Below are 22,337 nucleotides of genomic sequence, written 5' to 3'. Positions count from 1 at the left end.
GTCCCAGAGGAAGGGGTGACACCCGTCACCCCCAGTCAGCCAGCGCCACCAGCCTGTAGGGAGAGCCCAGCTATACACCATCCAGCGCCCCCTGCCAGCCGAGGGAACCCAGCTGCCCAGCACTTCCAGTCGAGCCAGGATAAGTTAAATTTAACAAATGTGTTGTATCCAAACTATTGTAAAACCCCAACCTTGCCTGTGCCCCCTGCACCAGAGGCTGGGGAGATTGAAATTTGGGGATATAAGGACTTGCCTGTGCCACATGCACCTGAGTTCCTAGGGCAGGGGAGGGACGTGAGTCAGGGCGAGCCTGTGCCACACGCACTTCAGCCCCATGCCACTGGGCATGCCATGGACAAGGGAAGGGACCCCTTGGGGCTAGGGGAGCCGACACCCAGGCAAGCGCCAGTCGCCTGCCAGTCTGTCATTGGGGAGGGTATCGGGATGCCCCGAACACACAAAGATAACACTCAATGGAAATTTGTATCTAGCCAGGAGCAGCCCAGCCGTGTCCAGCCCCAAGAAGCAGCCGTGACCCGAGCCGAAGATCCCCAGCCGCGTGCGCGAGGTAGATGGCTGTCTGGTAGCTTCTCACACTGGTGGATGGTCCTGTGGGGGCTACTGCTGGCAGCCGTGTGGCCTACAACTAGCTACGTCCTGGTAGGGTGGGACTGCGCCAACCCCACCCACGTCACAGCCTACAATAAGGAAAAGATGTGTAGCATGGAACCGCTACACCAGGAGGTGCCCCTGGGCCATGAAGTACATGTCCTGCAGCAAGTCAAGATTAGGGAAACAACAGGATACAGTTGTCAGCTCACTGTGTCCCAGTGGACATTCAGGTGTGGGGTATGGGGTCACCTCAAGGTGACCTTGGTCCCCACCCTCATGAGGCCAACCAAGATCGATCCAGACACGTGCCGAGACCTGGCCAGGAACCGAGTCTACACACTGCCAGGCAAGACCCAGCCACTGACGTTCCAGCTGAACCATCCCCTGTTCTTCACCCTCGATATGGTGGGCGCCCTGGTCAACAGCCCCGAGGGGGTGGGTTGTGAAGGGGAGGACGTCCACTTCGAGGGCCAGCTGTACCGCAATGAATTAGTGCTCCAGGAACGACGGCTGCTGGTCAAGGAAGAGACCTACGTAGTAGAGGATGGACGGGTGGAGTCCCAATCTGACCACCTGGCCTTAGAATGTCCCCATTCTGAGCTGTCTTGCATCACTGGGGAAGCAACCTACGTGTGGGACCACCTGGGGAGAGATTGCCCCTTGAGGCTGATCCGCAGCCTCCAGCCTAGCCTAGTGATGGATGCATTCCTGGTTGACCATCAAGCCTAGTTCTTCATCAACATGACCAACCCCACCTCAATAGTGAACTGCGACTTTGAGGCCCATGCCACCAACCACCCAGCATTGTTCGTGGCAGCTGACCCGGCCGCGGCAGCGCTGCCCAGAGTATCGGCCAGGGATGTGGATGTCCCCCTGCAGGCCCAGATACATGCAGGTTACATTGGATTTACCCTGGAGACACGCATGAAAAGCACAGCGGCAGAAGAAGTAGCGGCCAATTGCTGGAAGCTCCAGCAACTAGACCCGGCCCACCCTGTGCGTGTCCAGGGGAGCACGTTCTCTGTGCTGAGGGGAGATGTCCTGCTCCAGCTTACCTGCCAACGCAACAAATACGTTGTCCGTGAAAGCAAGGAATGTTGGGACAAAGTACCAGTGGAACCCACAGGATTTGTAGACGCCGTGACACGGGTGTATAGCGGCCACGCCACCAAGATTCCCTGCTCCTCCACCTACCCCCTGACTGTGCACGCGGAGGAAGGCTGGATAGAGCTAACCCCCGCACCTAAGAAGAGGCCACCCCCGCTGGATACGCCCAAGCAGCTGCTGACAGAACCCTTGGATGACTTTAGTTCGGGAGGCTTGTATTCGCAGGCTGAGTTGAACGACTGGCAGCAGCTGCTAGCGTTCCCAGCGTATAAATCCGCCATGCTGACCGGCCTGTCCTATGGCTCATGCGTTCAGCAAGGTAGCTGTTCGGCCACCGGAGACCATGGGATCGTGTCCTACAATATCGACCGGCTGGCGGAGGAAGGAGAGGCCGCCCTGGATGTCTGGGCTGGGTTCAGACAAGCTATTCACGAGTGGGGAGATGGCGCAGCCATACTGTGTTTGCTGTTGTTGATCCTCAAACTGCTGGGGGATCTGACCATCATTTCCCTGGCAGCCGCACAAGGAGGTGTACGGGCCGCCATGAATGCGATGTCACAAGTGTTCCTGTACCATCCAACCTTGTACAGGAAGGCCTTGGCCAGAGCCCGGCTCACCCATGCCAAGTCCCGGGACTTTTCAGTAGACTGGGATGCCATTCCCATCGGCTGGGAAGCCGCAGAGGAAATGGTGTCCATGCAATCAGCCGATAGCGGGCATGACCGCCCAGGCAGGCCTGGACCGCCCTCTGGACGACCCCGCGGCCCCTCGGGAGGCCAGGCTGCCGCTCAGACGGTCAACTTGGCAGCCAGTGCCCCAGCCGCTGCCAACAACAACCAGAATGCCCCGCTACTGACCGGCCCCGCAACAGCTGTGCCCCACGCCAACCTGACACCTGCCGGCGCCGAGCTACGTGTCCAACCAAAGCCAGCCTCTACCTTCTATCCCACGTTGGGAGCCCATCAGCCCTGAAAATCACCACTAGGATTCCATTGAATCATTATCATTTGTATATATCTTAGCCCTAAGGAGCGGGCCGAAGGCCTCAACCACTGTCGGAAGTCTGGCAGGGAGACCCTCTCCCAGCCTTCCGAGGGGAGAGTTGTGGTATTCGGCAACCGTGAGCCATGCCTATGGCACCCCTGACCGGGGTTCGGGGGTGGGCCAAAGGCCCTCCCCCGAGTCCTGGGGAAGGGGTCTGCCGACCCCCTCCCTATGCCTAAAATTAATGATTGAATCTGACAGCCTTATTATGGTTAAGCTGCATTGTTAATTCCCCCCACCCTTCTCAGGGATGGGGGATCATTATTGCCCAAACTGACTATTGTATATGTATTATATTGCTTTTATTTATGATTATTTATTCCTATCTGTGTAGCTATTGTTTGTTGTATATAACTTTAGTAATCCTTAGACCTTCAATAAAGGAACAACTGAATAGATGCTGTTTGTTATTTAGTGATTGTTAGAGAAGCGTAGCTTCTCTATAGTAAAGGTGTCCACGTCTGTTCACACTGCCGTAGTCATTTTGAACTCTGGTGTCTGCCATCTATCCTAGGCGGATACCACAATAATACTAAATTTATTTTTTAGAGAATACCTATTTCTATAAATAAGTTATTGTATTTTTTTCTAAACTTTATTAAATGGCTGTTAAGATATTTTTACGAAAGCCTAAACCATATTAGGAACATTTTGTTTTCTTTGATAACCGAGATCTTAACGAACAGACAGCAAAATCCTTACTTCTTTATATAGTAAGATGACACCAAACCTTGCTTACAACTACTTTTTACAAGAACATAACGCACCGTATGGAATATATTATACTGCCTATTTTTAAAATGAATTGTTGGCATCAACCTCTATTTTTTCATTTGGACAATCCATCAAACCCATATTGGCTTTTTCAGCTATCTATTTTTAACAAATTGCAGTTTAATCTTTCCGTAATTAGTTAAACTGTAGCTTTAAAATTGACAGCTTATGACGGCTGACGGCTTAATTATAACTGTCCCAATTTCTTTCTTTTTTTGCCACCTGCAGTTACCTGGGGACGGGGTGTTTATGGGAGGTCCACTGTTAAAATAGGTGATTTTGCCAATAGTCTGTGTAATGTATTACGCCCTGATATAATATCGTGTCGGAGATGATTCGTGCGATCATAATTCTCATCATTTACTAAAAAGGGATGGATTTTTCTGGAATAAGGATTAATATTCAGGGATTTTTGTGTGCTTTACTGACATTCCATCTACTTTTATCTTTAATCATAATTTTATGACAAATCTAATAACACAAAAGTCTAAAAAGCAACCTTATTATTTGTGTAAAAGCATTTAAATTGCTGATTAGTTTTCCATTCCTTTTGATATTTTACAAGGGACTAACCTAAAAAATATAGATTTTATGAGGCTAATTAACATTTACCTAAGATTTTAATAATGTCACATATTTATATTGAATCCATGTTTCAAAACTTGTAGAGTTCTAAATCTAATCTATGTACTTTTGATCTATGATGACAAGACTAATAAAATTTGCGGAAGTCATCCAAGAACAATGTTGTATACATACATATGTATAGCACATAAATAATATCTTAGGTAGGCTTGCATTTTAGTAAATAAAATTTTTAGCCATATGGCTTTTTAAAATTTCAAGAAAAAATATGTATTTTTAGATTTTAGATACTATTTTTCAGGCTAGGATAGGTTAAGTTAGGTTGAGGACCATGTTTACATCTTTATGAGACAGTAAAATGTAAGACTACCCATTTTTTGCTAATTTTCTATAATTGTAGTTTTAAATGATATCTTACAGATTTTTATGTGCATGTGGAATTAGTTTTATCTCTCACAAGATTCATCCTCATTTACCTTTATTTGTACAAGGTTAATAATTTATCTGAGCTGGATCTTCAAATCATTTCAATGGTACGCCAAATCGGGGTGCGCCAAATTTCAGCCAATCACAGCGCGGCATTTCGTAAAATGCTGTGCTCTCATTGGTGTGAAGTTGGCTTGGCGCACCATTGAAATGACTTAAAGATCCAGCTCTGAATTCTATGTTTTATAAGGTTTATATTGTTTGTAGTTGTTTTTTTATTTTCTTCTCAAAAGCAATGGTTTTAACAATTTCAGGGAAGCTAAGAATTAATTTAATTTTGATCTTATTACAACCCGAAGAAATAGCATATGAAATATTTTCAAAAAAAGGGTTATTTTGTCCCCCAACCAATACTTAATAACATTTGATCAGATTATTTTAGTGACCTTTATTTCAATCCCAATTATTGTTTTTATATGAATTTATCTTATTATATACATCTGATATATAGATATATTAAAATGATTTAATGAAAAAGAGAGGGTACATATTAAATAGCAACAGGGGTGTTAATACAAAATAGTTGAAAAACTAAAATAACAAGGTATCCTGTTATATAAAGGTATCAAGGTTTTTTGTTTCCTTGTCGCTTAACATTAATAACCCTTTGAGTTCTCCATTTTAGGGAATCTTCACATAAGTCCCTGAATGGGTTTAGTCTATGTATATATTTTATATACAATTTTTATTTTATCCCTCCTTCCCTTTAATCTTGAGCTCAGCCGCTTGTACCAGAAATATGAATATAATGGTTCCAGTGGCAGTTATCCCTCCAGAATTTCCAAAAATTATTGCATCCAAAAATCCTAACCGGATGCAACCCCCTAGGTCCTATCTTCCTAGCAGTGTGTTCACCCACCTCAACTCTATAGACTATGATTTAACCCAATTTAACCTAACAAAGCATTTATTAGGCAATTGTTAAATGCTACGTTTGGTAGTTTTTTTTACTTTTGGGAAGATCAAATGCCTCCTCCCTATATCATAAGCTTAGATTTCCAATATGATGCGTTTTCATTGTGTAATTAGCTGTTTTATATGTCTACACTGGGAAGGCTCGCCCAAGATATAATGCCATATTTAGACTTTTAACAGTCATTCATGTTATCCATGTTATATAAAGTCAATGGAAAAAAAGGTGTATAATGTGTCTTATAATGATGATAGACTGTTGTAAAGCAAGGTTCTGTATTAGGTGCATTTTTCTTGTAACTAGCTCCGCGTCACCCTTCTAGTTTATCATTACAGTATATTAGAGTATAATTCAAAATATTGTTTCTGTAACATTAAAGTCTATTTATACTTTGTTTTTACCGGGGATCTAAAGGTATAAGACAATGGCCGATAAATCAATGTACATCCCCAATTATGATATACAACATTACCCCTTATGTTGAATAAAATTTGTGGTTGAAAGTTATAATTATAAAACTTTGGGGACTAGTGTAATAGACACAGACAGCCCTTTGTCCCCTCTCTCTATGGTCGTTATTAAAACACCCAAGCTTTCTTACAACCTTAAAAGAGTATGCTTACATGAACGTATAAAGTAAAAAAATTATTACTACTCTTTTGAATGGCTACCTGTACCCAAAATCTTGTTCAATAAGAATTCAGGAAGCTTGATTATACATTTATTCATACAGAGATTACAGGGAGGGGGTAAGATGATGTCATTGAAATTAAATTTTCTACTCGGTAACTCGATATACACTTTATTCTTGATTTTTTAATTAAAGAGAAATTATTTTTATTTATGGTCTTTTTCAAATTAAAAATAGTTATAAAAAACAGCTAGGTACAAGGTCTTGTTTATCTTAAAGGATTATATTATAATTGAGATTCATAATTTTGGGATATCTCCATATTTATCCAGGATAAGTTAATTTCCTTAACTTGTAAGAGAGAAAAATAAATTTTAATGTTTTCAATTGGGTTAGGTTAATTAACTAAGATTAGTAAAAACCTGCATAGTTATATTTTAGTTAGGGGCCAGAAATAAGTTCTTAAACATATAGAGTATCGGTTCACTTATACTATTGTCCTTATTGTTATATTGGCTGTCTGCCTATCAAAAGTAAAAAATAAAGCTCTTTATATTTGACCCCTCTAACTTTCTAGAAAACTTTTATACTTTATTCATTGAGACATGAATTGACAGACGGACATATGGACATTATAGTCCTCATTTAAAAGTTAAATGATGTCTTCCTGTCCCTATGGTACCACCTCCCTCCTCGGAGATAACACCACCATAACACAAAAGAGGCCTCTAGGGGCAAAGACACTAGTAAAATACATATTGATAAGACCTACACAATATTAATGGTATCTGTGTTTGTATCAGATCTTTTATGCTAATAACGCACTAACTCCTTATTTGTGTTTAAGATGATCATTTTTTGAAATATTTGACATTTTGTACCAGTCTGTACAGAAGAAATGTACTGATATTTGATTTATGCTTAAAAAATGTTTTCCCTACTAATTCATAGATTTTAAGCATATAGTATTATGCTGCCCTGTTTTAAACATTTTGCCCCTTTCTTTGATTGTATGGGTGTTAAACTTCTGCCTACTGTGGAACAAATTTGCAAAGAGAATTTTTGCAATAGGGTGAGGCAGATCAGACTTGCAAATTCGAATATATATATTATATAAACGCTATATCAGGGGCGAGAAGCGTGCAGAAAATTTAGTGCTTACTTTTTCTGGATACGCCTCTTAAGGGGCGTTTCGTCGTATTTTCACAGTAGCCTTTCTCCTGTTTATAGCTCCTGACATGGGCTCTAACTCTGCGGCAATAACCTAGCCTAAAATAACCTAACAGAAGCTGCTGTACAAATACGAAGAAACGCCCTTTAAGAGCCGTTGCCATAAAAGGGACTATAACCTTTTCTGGGAACCCTGTAGTTTATCTGAATTTCTACAAGTCTGTATTTTTGCATACATTGATATGTGGAGAAAGTTTAAGTGGGATGTGCTCTAAGATCGCCTAGATTTTATGCCAATTTTTGTATAGGTTAATCAAGTACAATGTACTACTTTTCCATATAAGGAACAAGGGGGATCATTCATCATTTAAAAACAATTGTGCCTCTAACTTTTTCTAAGGCAAGTTAAAGCAGAGTCCTACGCTTTGGTGTTCATTTTAGGGGAAAAAATTCAAAAGACAGTAAGGTCAATGGTAATTTTTTTAAATTTTGTCATTACATTAGTATTAACTGGATATATTTTAACAATCTTTGAAACAAAAATGATTTATTAGTAAAGGGACTAAATTGTAAAGTTTGAGTCTCAATAGGTTTTATAAACAAAAATATATTTGGGATTTCACTGAAATGTCTGTACAAATCTTTAGATTTTTTTCTGGAAACATCTTGCTTTTTTAGTATTAATAACCCTTTCTCAACATTCATTTATCATCTATCCTACTCTCTTCATAATTTTCATTACAATGAAATATTAGATTTTGAATAATTATTCTTTTTTAAAAATAGAATAATCCTTTATGATCAAAACTTTTCTTTGAATAAAAGTAAAAGCAGAGAGAAAACAAGTACATTTAAAATATAAAAAGTGTAAAAATAGACTTTAATGGTATTTAAAATATTACTATTCTTAAATCTGTCATAAGCAAGATAGCTTTGTTCTTATTTGTTGCTACAGTCTATGATGGAAGTTTCTTAGTTGTAGGGTAGCTGCGATACTAAAATTTAGAAAGCTTACATTCATCAGACCTTAAAATATTGCAATCCTGAAGAAAGTCAGGGAAGCGTAGGCCAATCCTTATAATAAAGTTTGTCTGTGCACCGAAGGATCTCGCTAACGACTGAACCGATGTGATCCTTGGAATGTTTATACCTGTTTTTGGTGAGGGTACCACCACCCTCCTAAAATAAATTGCTTCTTGAAAGAAGGATACTTCCCGAAAAAGATTTTTTTTTAAACTGAAAAAAAGGTTGTCTCTATTGGCGTAGCCGCTAGTGGGCGATGAATTTTACTTCTCCTTCCGAATTAGCAATCATAAGAAAAATAAGGGGACGAACGATTTATTGTCCGTTGACCTATCTATATATCCCTGACGGAAGTTCATGACAAAGACTTCTTTTTCTTATCCCTACATATCTATTCTTTCTAATAAACCAGGGTTAGGTTAATGTGATATGTTTCTATTTTAAAAAGTGCGAAGTTATATAAAATTCCCTTTTATCCAGTTATTCTATTTTAAATTCTCAATTAATTTTCGTTTTAGATTTTAGATTCGATAAATTTCTTTTTTTCTGTTTCTTCTTATTTCTAATTTTCGTGTTTGTTCTAGAAAAAAGCTTAAAACCTGCTTGTGATTGAAAAGTTTAAAGGCTTTGGAGATCCTAATTGATGTATACGTCCTACTACATTTTATTTTTTTTCTTCATCTATTTAAATTGTGTTGAATAAAATTCTCATTAACCTTGTTAAATATTAACTTTTTGTCGTCATTAGTCTAAATTTGTAAATATTTAAGATTGTAAGAGCAGCCTATGTAATTATTTAATACAATATTTAAACATTATGTAACGTGGCGTAAGTTCCTAATTAAAAATATTAGAAGATTTATCACAAAATTTCAATTCAATGTTATATACATATATAAGTACACTGCAGATGTTGCTGCTACTTCTGCTAGTTAAACATGCGTCTCGATAATATAACTGGCGTTTCTAGAAGAAAGTTTAAATGTAGCTGCCGTTTCCTAGGGTTTTAATTTTTTTGGGGCTGATGTTTGCTTTCTAGATGTTGAACATAGCTGCGGCTGCCGAGCCCTTACTAAATATATAAATATGTAACCGTATTTTAACATTTACATTAAACTGATTAAAAAATAGCTGGGAAAATTTGCACATATTTTAATTCTTTTATTTTGCTTATCTTGTATATTTTTGTCCTGAGGCTTTTAGCTAAAATGTTGCACCAAAATTATAGCCAATTTTCTTTAAAATGCAGTTGAAACACCTATGCCCCCCCCCCCCCCTGCACTTTATATTAAGAGAGAAAATAGTTCTCACGTTCTGTCTAATGGTGTATTTTGGTCTCAGTAGACTAAAGATACAGGGATCTAAAGGGATAAGACAATGACTGATAAAGTGATGTACATCCCTAATAATGATACATAAAATTACCAACTCTGTATTGAACTAACCAACCAAAATGTAAAACAAATACCCAAAGTTGTTCGGCCAACGTATAAATAAACCTTATGATTAACTTTGGTGACTAGTGTAATTAACAGCCAAATGTCTCCTCTCCCACTGCAAGAATTACAAAAATTCGGAACCATAGAAAAAACTTGTGTAAAGGGAGGAGGGGGGTTGACTTAGGTCCACTGGTCAATCATAGATATTCTACCAAATTATATCCCTTCTATTTGTTCTCTGTTGACAAAAATGTGACTATTTCATGCCATTATATAGTTTTGTCATGTTCAGGGAGTTAGGAATCATTAAATAGACTTAACATTGATTGGAATATAGAAGTAAAATGTCTTTTTATTGCATTAACAAGGTCCTTGTTACAAGGATGGGCTTGTATCTTTCTAAAAATCTAGTTACGTTAGAAGTAGTGGAGCTACTCTTTAACAGATAATTTGAGGATGGGTAGCTTAACCTTAATTAAAGACTTAATCCCTATTTTTCAATTTTAAATTTTCATAGTAATTTTGCTAGTAATTTTTTATAGACTAGTTGCCTCGCCCCTAGCCTATAGGATAGTACGGGGCAGGCCAGGAAAATAGTTAGAAACCATCCTAAAATATTTATATAGCTAACAAAAGAAGTAAAATCAATTCGATCCAGCAATTTCTGAGATGTTTAATCTCAGCAAAAAACCGTACTACTTTATATTACAGAATACAATATAACTTGTTTAAATTAGTTTAAAACCCGGCATCCATGAATAGTTTGTAGCTAACTGTGTGTACCCCACCTTCCCAGAATCAAAACATTTTTTTCAACAAAAAATCCACCAGCGTATCTTACAATATTTTTTGATCAAAATAAAATGCATAAAATACATAATATTGCATTTCTGTTCAGTTCAAATAAATCAAATTAAACTTAATTATGATTAAGTTGTGGAATTTTTAATTATTGGGGATAATTTAAGCTTCCTTGTCTTTTTTCATAATTTGTTTTTCAGATATTTTTTTTTGTTTGAAACCAAAATCTTAAAAGAGAAAAGCACTTTTTTGTCCTTAATCCTTTAACAAAAATATTAAAACCTCGATTTCTATTTTATGATAATGGATATAGGATATACGGTAATAAATTAACAAGAGAAAATTTGTCAATCTGGCTTCCTATATCAACAGCTTTAGGTAAGTTCGTTCATCCAGTATGATGGCATGGGATGGCGTAAAGAGGGTTGATAGTGGGTAATGATGTTATAGCCAGCTGCGATCATCACTTTATTACAGTACATGAAAATCTGCTTGTTTTAGGGTCTTTCTAAAGCAACGCCTTTAAAGTTTATAATTAAAGCCTTTCCCCATATAATGAAATACGGCTATATTTTTAAGCCAGTTTCTTGTACTGTACAATTTTCTATCAAAATATTATTTTTGATCTCCTTGGCACTAATGATGCCATTGTTTTTAATTACCCCCCCACAGATTAATTATGTCATTTTAAAGATACCTTTTAATGAGTCAGGAAATTAGGGATTTTACAATGGAGCTGAATTTAATTTAACCTCTTATCTACACCTATTTATAACAATTTTGCAGGGATCTAAAGGGATAAGACAATTGTCGATAAATTGATGTACATCCCCAATGATGACACAATAAATTACCCCTTCTGTAGATTAAAATTAATGGTTGAATTGTTTGGAACTCAACTTAATGAATCAAAATTAACTAAGGTCCCCAAAGTTGTTAAGCAAAAGTTGTTATAAAACTTTGAGGACTAGTGCAATAAAAAGCCTATTGTCTCCTCTCTCAGTTTCTACACCCATTTACAACAATTTGGCAAGAATAGACACATAGGGTAGTGAATAGGAGTAGTTTATTGTCCATTGTCCCGTCCTTGATTCCTGGCTTTTAATTAGAGTGCATCATGAAAGATGAAAATACATGGATAGGAAAATGGACACAAAAATTTACATAAAATAAATGAATTAGGTACTCCAGGTGGTGGCCAGCAAATTTTCAGGGTTAACTTTTTATGATTAATATCTTCCTCCCCTGGATAAAAATCCATTAAAAAATATAGACATAAAATAATCCCCCAAAAGCTCTTTTTTCTGCAATTTGTGCATTTATAAACCATACCTACTTTCTATTCTCTTATATTAATATTTATACTTCAATGATTGTTTTGGCAATCTGGAAAAATAATTTAATTCATTTTAAGAAGTAAACAAGCTGGTTTTAGCAAAATTTAACACCTAGCTGAATTTTTCACATAAAAGAACGTCTGAAATCGACTTAGAATTTTATCGTTCAAATGTAATAGTTAACAATATTTATTAAGAACTAATCTTCAACTTAGAACATCGTATAATTTTTTTTCTTTCAACTGAATATACTTTCAAAATTTAATCTCAAAATATTCCATATATTATTTTAATTTGTTTGCTTTTTCATTAACTTTCTTTTGTTACATTAATCTTTATTTCTGTAAAAATATTAATGAAATATTACAAAATAGTCTTAATAACATCTGGTAAATGTTACCAGAAATTATTGTTACAAATCCAAAACTATACTGGTATGGAACTTGAGTTGATTATGTTGAAATTAAGCCACTGACAATTTATATGGTTTAGCCCATTGCCTCTAAAAAGGATAGCTTCATATGTACACCCCCTATGATGATAAACAATGTTACCCCTTCTGTAGATCAAACTTTGACCATGTTAGTTTGAACCAATTAATCAAGATTTTAACAAAACTTGCACATAATGTTTTAATAAATGAAATAGTGTCTTATTTTCAAGATATTTTGTTATTCTTATTTGATTAATTAAATCGATTTAATTAACTAAAATCAATTCTACACACTATACCCTACAAAAATATTATTTCTCTAAATTTTATCGCCTACTCAAATATAATTTACAGGGTTCTAGAAATTAAAATAAAATACTAGAAACTTAATTAAGTTACATTTTAAAACTAATAGGAAGGGCGTCATTTTCTAATTAATTCTTGTATAAAAGTAACAGGATGTCTGTTTGTCTGTCTGTGTGTACAAAGGATCTCTATAATTGCTGAACCAATGTTGTTCTCCTTTACGATATAGCTTCTTAAAGGTCCTGGAAAGGTTTAAAACTATACTATAAGTGCCCCTAAAGGCCTCTAGATATAGTTACCAAATACCCTACGACTTCATATTTCACTTTAGGTCTTTGGCAGTAAGTAGTTAAGGCAGACCTGTCTGAAGAAATTTTTATGATTACTCTAACATATTCTTTGTCTATTTTTATGCACCCAAAATATTGAATTCAAAATAAATAAACCTACGAAAATTTAGATAGTTGTCACTTGTCAAAATATTATGTTTTCAAATATAAACATTGTAAAATTCTTAGACAAAGAGTTTATTTGGCTCATTCAATATTGAAGACAAGGATGAAAATATCCTTAGAATATTGGCTATCACTCTAAAAGGATGATAAAATTTTCTCCGCATCCTTTAATTTTTATTTTAAAGCAATTTTTAAAAGAATTATAATCTTTTATTTATTTATTCCAATATCTGTAATATTGTATATTTCGTTCATAAAAATTTAAAATTTGTTGGGTTGTGGGGAGGAGGGTGTAATCATTCGACCCTCCACTTTTAAGAAAAAGTAAAAAAATATGGGGATCATTTTGTTCTAGGAGCCATAAGAAGCATCACTGTAAAGGAGAACCATATCGATTTAGCGGTTAGCAAGATCCTTCTCTACACAGATAGACAGTCTGTTACTTTTAATTAAGGTTTTCCTATAAATCAGATTCTAAACAATATTTTTTTAAATAACCTATTAATGAAAATGCCTATTTTGGATAAAACAAATATTTATAGAAAAATTGGACAACAGATCTATAGTATAGATGTATATACAGACAACTACCTCCCTTCCTTTTTCAAAGACCTCTTTCGTCTGCTTCTAAACTATTTTCTGCTACTTGGCTGTGTTAATATAAGGGACATCATTGCAATGCATTGGTTGATTTTCAATGACCCAATAGAAAGGTTGCACAAGGTGGTTGCGATGGGGAGATACAGTTATTTAACCATTTCTCCCTCTAGTGTTTTACTCTAAAAATTGGACAATGATTTTAATGAAATGTAGAAAACCTTTGCTGATAAAAAAAACTAAATGTCTTGCTAACAATGATAATTGCATTTATCAAATGAAAGGTGGATTTTTGAGTAGGTGTACCAAAAAATGAGAGAAAGACAAGTTACTAGTAGGCCCCAGGAATCTAAAGGAATAAGACAATGGCCAATAAATTAATAAACAAACCAAATGATGATACACAAAACCAACCTTTTTGTAGATTGTAATTAGTGGTTATAAAGTTTTGACCTTTTACTTAATGAACCAACCAATATAAATCGGTAAAGGTCCCCAAAGCTGTTAAGTCAACTAATAAGAAAACGTCATTATAAAACTTTGGGGACTAGTGTAATAAACATCACATTGTCCCCTCTCCCTATCTAAGTAGGCCTATAGAACAAAAGGTTTAAAACATGATGGACTTGAATTGTGTGGGTTGTACTGTGCTTTTCATCAAATGCTGTCTGCGTTGCATCTCTTCATAATTTTATTCATGAGAGGATATCTTATTATATAAAGAATTAAGCTTTTTTTGTCTGTAGCGAAGGATCTCACTATCCACAGAACCGATATGGTTCTCCTTTACAGTGAAGCTTCTTATAGGTTCAGGGAAGGTTTTTAAAACTATATTAGGGAAGGGGTATCTCCATTATCCCAAGAGAAAACACTCATAGAAAAAATTAATTGAAAAAAAACAATATTTTGAAGTAGAATGGGTCGACTCTCCCTCCCCCCCTTCAAGTGCCACTAAAGGGCCTCTAGGGGCGTAGCCGCTAGTAAACTACATAAAGTAATAACTGGGCTTTGTTTTAAAATATCAAAAATTTTAAAAGCCAAAACTGAAAACGTTACTTTAGAAAGAATCTGAATTCATTCATTACCCACCTGTGAATATGTTATCTTTTAGCTTTTAATAACTTTTTTATTCTTGATACAAATAATTCCGTTCTTGTTTATCTAAAGCTAAGCTGTAGGCATTTTTTAAAAGATTATTTTGAAAGCACCTGATGGTTAAAAAGATAAGATACGCGACCAATCAAACTTTTTTAATGTTCAAAATAAATTGCTCTGCATAAAAATAGGACTTTTTAGATTTTAAAATAAAACACTGAAATAATTGGAAGATATTGTTTTGTTTAAAGCAAAAAAACTTGTATTTTTAAAAGATATTTGATTATACTAAATATTAACTACTCACTATTTGTGTTTGTTGGGGGGGGGGGGGGGGGTTGGAGTGGGAATGAGTTACCACTACAGACAAAAAAAAAGCATTGATAAATAATGTTAAACCTGGGGTAAAACAATTCGCAGCAAATGAAAACATCTTACTAATAAAATTGCTCTTTTGGGCTAATGCAACATTTTTAAAAAACCAAATAACAAATGATTTTATTTTAGTTGTGAAAGATCTGGCCAATCAAACAAAGAAGAACAGAGTTCAACGACGACATTCCATAACATTGTGCACAAATTCATACAGGTAATATAATCAGGGATCTAAAGGGATAAGGCAATGTTATAAATTTTTGTTCATCCCCAATATTAATTGACAAAATTATCCCTTTTGTAGATTGTAATTAATGATTGAAACGTTTGTACACTGAACTTAATAAACAAACCAGTCAAAGTCCATTGAAAGTCCTCAAAGTTGCTAAGAAAACATTAATATAAAACTTTGGGGACAAATGTAATTAACATCCTATTGTCCCCCCTCTCTCTGTGTAATATAATTGTGATACAAACAGACAGACAATGATGTGTCTAAATGTTGCTTTGCTCATAAAAAATAAATAAATATCTCTAATCCTTTTATTTAGACACTAGCGGCTACGCCCCTAGAGGCCTCTAGCGGCACTTTAAATGTTTTTGTTTGTTAAAGTCTCTACGATAATTTTTTACGTACGATACCTCTTTATTTGACGTTGAAGTCTCACATAAATTTTTAAAAAAATCGATTTTTTTATCATTTCTCTTGGGAGGTTGGTGGTACCCTCCCCCAAAATAGTTATAAACCTTCCCGGGACCCATGAGAAGCTACCCTGTTAAAAAGAACCCGATCGGTTCAGCGGTTAGTGAGATCCTTCGGTACAAACACACAGGCACACAAACACACAGACAAACAAACATCCTGTTACTTTAGTATAAGGATATCTAATTAAAAGTTTAATCTAACAAATTTGAGGATCAAATGAATTTTTGTTTTAAAATCTTATGAAATCGGATATATTAAAATTCTTAAATTGCAAAACCAAATAATTTTATATTTGGATGTTTCTTTACATAAACAATTAAAACTTTAATGCATAAGATGAAACACAATATGAAATTGCAACTTATTTTATAAAATTATACCTTAATCCGGAATGCATATCTTGGTAATCTAAGATTTATTCGTCGCTATTTGCGCAGATTTTATAGATAATTCATTTTCTTGTTGATATTTGATACTGCTTTTTATATACTTTTTATTGTTCAAAATAACTCTAGATAAATATATCTTAAAATTTGATAATTAAAACTATATTTTTTTAACATAAAGTTTATGTTATTTTCTTCCTTTTTTGATTTCCCCATTTTAGGATAAGTGTGGTAGATTTATAGAAATGGTAGTGCCTTTATACAGTCATCTAAATTAATATGATAATATTTATTTTTAGGCGCAAGAGTTCTGTTAGCAGTAATGGAAGTCAGTCCAGCAGTTCACCCGGACCAAGTGGAGGCTCCTCTGCTCACTCTACACCCAAGACTTCTTTCTCAAGCACAAATTCAAATTATGCAGAGTAAGTTTTCTTTACAGTGCAGCTGCTCCATATCTATATTTTTTCTGTACTTACATTGTGTTAAAACAATGGATATAGAATACGTGGATATTGTAACATGGGAATTTTGGACGTAAAATTAGTAAATATAGTTCTTAGATATTGGTCAATTCGTTCTTCTATGGTAAGGTAAGGGGATAGGGCAGTCATGAGGGTAAGGGGGGTTTGAAGTATCGTTATATTATTCATCTATATGAACGATTATATCAGGGTAGGCGAAAATATCTCACAATATTCACGTATTCTATATCCATTGTTGGAATTTGGTATATGGTCCGCGTCTATGTAAATATGTGATCATTTTATTTGCCCATGCACCTTACTGTTATATTCCATTTAGAATTTGACACCCCAATTTGTTGGGTTATTAACAAGCTCCCGTACGGGTTGTGGTGCTAATGTAGGATTGTATTATCTATCTAATGATATGATACTAAAAAATTATCATGTGGTGTATAAGTGAAAAATCTGCATATAAGCAACACAACAACAATATATTCAAACAAATATATTACAATATGACTCACCCATACTTGCACGAATAAAGAAAAGTTGAAAGCAACTGAAGTGACTAATAATCGTGTATAATATGAAATGATATGTGAAAATACTTTGTTTTCGTTTCTTTCTCAGCTCAGGGTTGTTACACTCAGATTCGTTATTTCTTGATTTTCATATGTGCAACAAACTGCTTTATAATTTCTGTAAAACAAGTTTAATCACTTAATTGTAAACCATGTTTTATAGGTTCTCATTTTAGGTACTTTATAATGGTCCCAAACAGTAATTATCCCTAAAAATAAGATCAAACTCCCTTTTAGATGCTAGGGGCCGACCGAGTCTATCATTTGTAACTAGTGGCTGATCCCTTAGCATTTTAAATTTAAAGTAAAAGGAGGATGCAGAAAAATAGCATTAAACCCCCCTAAAAGATAGAATAGCTAAAATCCTTCACGAGGCCTATTTGAAGATGAACTCAGTTAAGTGGTTAGCCTTATCTTTAACATGTAAACCTTACTTCTTCATTTTTTTTATTTTAAACTGTTATAAAAGACTGGTATTATATTTATTAAACCGATGCAAAGAGCTCAAAAAGCTACCCTGTCGAGCCAAATTGATTTTATAATTCCCACAATTTTAGTCTAGTTTAAACAGATTCTAAATTAAATTGTTTTTCACATAAATTAAGTGTAGAATGACACACCCTAGCTCTTATTGTTTTATTTCTTGTCATAAAACAGTTTGGTGGATTTTCTTTGGCTCTAGATGTAAATTGTAATTTTTCAGAGGGAATGAAAAGCTTAGCAGTAAAAGACTGATAATTTAAATGTGTAAAAAAATAAGTAATTATTCTTTTATGAAGTACATAGAGACCTTTAGAAACTCTTTAATTTTTTTTAAAGTTAAAAAATTGTTTTTACGGCGTGAAATTCTTATTCTAGGGACGATCTTTCTTGGGTGGGTGGTGGTACCCTTCCCCTAAAATTCAATCAACTTTCCCAGGACCGGCAACACCGGTTCAGCGATTGAAGAGATTATTCACCACAGTGGGAGATTAACAATTTAAGTGTATGACGGATACATTGATTTGATATTTGCTGGTAGAAAAAATATAAAAAAAATAAGGTTTCGTGACTTTTAAGATAATGTTACTATTTATATTTAGGTCCACCAGTCCCTCAAGCCCGAGTCCTAGTTACAAGCTGAATACAAGCCAAATAATAATATTATGTATATTTAGGTCCACCAGTCCCTCAAGCCCGAGTCCTAGTTACAAGCTGAATACAAGCCAAATGCATGCTAGCTTACAGGTAAATAAAATGTAAACAATGAACTAGCTAGTATTTTAAGGGATATAGCAAGAAAAAATAAAAAGTTTGGTCTAAATTGTTTTTAATTTTTGTATAGATTCCCTTTAGCTTTTATACACAATTTTTTCTTTTTATGAAGAGTATAATAGAATGGCAGAGAGCCCTACAAACATTGAATCAATTTGTATTATAAAGGGATATGGCAAGAAAATATAAACAGTTGGGTCTAATTTGTGTAAAATTTGCTGCTGGTTTCCTTCGATTTTAATAAGAATATGATAGTCCATAATGACAGAGAGACTTAAACCATTGAGCTAACTAGTACTTTAAAGGGATGCAGCAAGAATAAAGATACATTGTTGACTGTTTTGCACATAATTTTGATGCAGATTAATTTATTATCATTTTTGGAAGAGTATAATGTTCCAGATTGGCAAAGAGCCCCTATAAACATTGGATTAACTAGTATTTTAAAGAAATAAGAAAGAAAAGACAATTTTAGTGCATATTCCCTTTAACTATACTTGTTTTATATTTTAGGAAGAGTATAATAGTCCTGAATGGCAGAGAGCCCTGCAAACATTAAATCTTTCATTGGATGAGGTTGCACACATTAGATCTGTCCTTACCAAGGCAGAATTAGAGGTATGGCTTTGTTTCATAAGATTATCTAAAAGTTTTAAAAATCTACATTTTTCATTGATGCTTAAATTGTATATTTAAAAGCAAGTCTATTCTTATAAATTAAACAAAGTATTTGATCTTGAAGCAAAATTGGATAGTTTGTTTTGGGTCTTTTTTACAAATTCGAAATTGTTTGGTAGAGAATAATAGATAAATATATTTTTGGATTGCCTCGAATCTCAAGAAGGAATTGTATATTTCTTAAAATTTGTAATAAACATTGTTTTTACTTATTTCTTTTTGACATTACTTTGAGAACTCAATCGGTTCACTGGTTAGCAATATCTTAATGGACAAACTAAAACCTTACGTCTTTATATTAAAGGATTATCGAAAGTATAATAATTTTTAGATCATGGAATGAAAACAAAGTAGCGGGTTGTCGTCGTATTTTTGCAGATATTTTCTACTATACTTAGACCCTGCGTGGCAATCATTAACATTTACCTAACCTAAAATAACCTAAAAAGTTAATGTGAAAATACGACGAAACCAGCTACTTTTTGTTCTCTTTCCATGATCATAATTTTCTTTTGTATTACAGGGCCTACCACTAGAGGGTTCCGTGAAGGAAAATGTTTGCAAGGGAAAAGTTTGTTTCCTATGCATGAAAACAAGGTATGAAATTTATTTTCTTTGCAAATTGGTTATCACAGTTTTATTAGACCCCAGTTAGTGTCTAATTTACACCAAATGAGCACACATCCCCCTTAAGATAGTATAACCCCCCTTGTGTTGTCTTTACCTTCACTCCCAATGATTTGGGTTTTAGGGGGTTTAATAATAAGTCAACCCTTGTGCCACTGTATGTCTGTACAATTATAAACTATCAACTCTGAGCTTGCACAACTACAGTCTCAAAGTCTTCCCTGTTTTTTTTTTTCTGCTTTTTCAGTTATTGTAGACATATGACGTTAAAATGACTAGAATTAACAGAAAGAAAAGAAAGGAATTATTTGAATTTCTTCATTTTTTATATTGGATGGGTTAGGAGTCGAACCCGTGACCTACATGATAATAAGATGACGCTATAGTTTATAGATATTAGTATTTATCCGACATCCCTACGTACTTAATATATCTGAAAAACCCTGATTTAAATGAAATAAAGAGGTATCCTTTAATAAATTATTCATTAGCTAGATTATAAATGTTTCTTTACACAGACATGAAAGTGATTGTGCATTGAAAAGTGGTTGAAGCAGGGAAAAAGGAATATGACAATGAATTATAAATTATTTTGTGCAATATTCAGCAGGGAGGGAGGGGAAATTGGGCTGTTAATTACACTAGTCCCCAAAGTTTTAAAACGTTTTCTTATTCGTAGGCTTAACAATCTAGTTGAGTGTCCAAATGTTTCAATCACTCTCATTGTAATCTACAGAAGTGGTAATTTTGTGTATCATCATTGGGGATGTACATTAATTAATCGATCATTGTCTTATCCCTTTAGATCCCTGAATATTCTGACTATAGTGCTATTTTTCGGGGGAATGAAAAGGGTGTAGATTAGTTTTAGAGCCATTGTCCTTTCACACCTTATGTAGACATTAAAGTGATTGTGCTTTGAAAAGTGCTAGGGATCTAAAGGGATAAGACAATGGTCGATAAATTGATTTATATCCCCAATGATGATAACCAAATTACCTTTTGGTTACAATAAGTGGTTGAAACGTTGGGACATCCAACTAAATGAACCAGCTAATGCAAATTCATTGTAAGTTCCAAAAAATCTTAAACCAACTAAAAAGCTATCGTAAAACTTTGGGGACTAGTTTAATAAACATCCCCAATGTCTCATCCTTTCCTGCATTACAATGATTGTGCTTTGAAATGTGCACAGGGGTAACTAATCATGAATAAAGGCATTTATTACTTCACATTGAATACCAGGAACAACGGGATAGGACAAAGGATATAAGATTATTCCCCTAAATTTTTCAAGTTAAATTCTGTCATTTGTATTTTAGAATAGTTGTGGATTAATTTAACAACAATTGTCCTCTCCAGGGAGGAAGGGAACATTGAGCAGGATATAACACTAGTCCCAAGGTTTTAAAATTAATTTGGGTACTTTTATTGAATTTTGATTAGTTGATTCATTAAGTTAAGTGTCCAAACGTTACAACAGCTAATTATCATCTACAGAAGGGGTAATTATGTGCATCAGCCATCATCATTTATCGGCCATTGTCGTATCCCTTTAGATCCCAGGTTTTCTCCCTCCCTGCGTTTCGTGGGCATAAGCCAAAAACTTTTTACAGCCATTCTTATATCTTCAATTGAATTAGTATTAACTTAAATTTAAGGATAGATCAAAAGATACTAGGGTGGACTTTTCTTGCCAGATTTTGTATTCTAGTATGGCTTTTAATTATTATCCACTGTATTAGAAACGGTTCACTGCCATACTGAAAAATAATTAATTGCATTATATTACAGACAATTATCCACAAATTTGAAAACCAGTTTTGTTAGCCCAGGTGCTACCAAAGTTTTTTTATCTTATAAATTTTCATTTTAATATCATCAGGAATCTGTCTATAATACGATGCGATAAATAACTATTCCATTATTATAGAAATGATTCTTAAATTTTCAATGTAGTTTTCATTTTGGAAAATCTAATGATTTAAATGTTTGTTTTTTACATTGTAAACTACATGGTATTTAATATTCTAAAAACTTATGTCTATTTAGTTAAGATCATCATTGACAAAAAAAAGTTCTAACACTCAAGTAAATTATCCCATTGGCCCTAGTAATCATTTTTATTAACAAAAAGCAAAATAATATGTCCATCCTAAAATGTGGAGGAGTTTATTCTTCCTCATATGAGCATTTCATTATTTAGTGGTCATTTATTTACCATTAAAAACATCAAACCATCATATCTAATGCATTTTAAATGGTTATCTCCATAATTTTCATACATTTTGGACTTACAGCTCAGGATAGGATTGTACGCCTTTTATTGCAATTTTCAGTGAACTTGGCAAAAAAAGAGATTGGGTTATATGGCCCATAACAAAGTAATTTGAAGTAATTCAATGTTTTGAGCGCTCATACAATTTTATTGAAAACTTTATTATTTAATATAAATCTC

The 22,337-nt window shown here is 34.8% G+C and overlaps 1 protein-coding gene across 12 annotated transcripts in view; it reads left to right on the top strand.

Moving 5' to 3' along the window:
• Window positions 1-22,337, top strand: part of LOC145321782 (uncharacterized) — a 90,388-nt gene that overhangs the window by 62,060 nt on the left and 5,991 nt on the right. For all 12 annotated transcript variants that reach the window (XM_080163395.1, XM_080163394.1, XM_080163389.1 and 9 more), the window contains exons 6-10: window positions 15,316-15,397; window positions 16,575-16,697; window positions 18,478-18,547; window positions 19,088-19,192; window positions 19,776-19,849. In XM_080163395.1, the coding sequence (XP_080019521.1) occupies window positions 15,316-15,397; window positions 16,575-16,697; window positions 18,478-18,547; window positions 19,088-19,192; window positions 19,776-19,849 (454 nt within the window). The remainder of the gene's footprint in view (window positions 1-15,315; window positions 15,398-16,574; window positions 16,698-18,477; window positions 18,548-19,087; window positions 19,193-19,775; window positions 19,850-22,337) is intronic.

This window comes from Acartia tonsa, chromosome 6, assembly GCF_053477335.1.
Source record: "Acartia tonsa isolate MP-2025a chromosome 6, ASM5347733v1, whole genome shotgun sequence".
Taxonomy (NCBI): Eukaryota; Metazoa; Arthropoda; class Copepoda; order Calanoida; family Acartiidae; genus Acartia; species Acartia tonsa.
The sequence above is the reverse complement of the archived record's forward strand: the minus strand, read 5'-3'. Positions and strand labels throughout refer to the sequence as shown.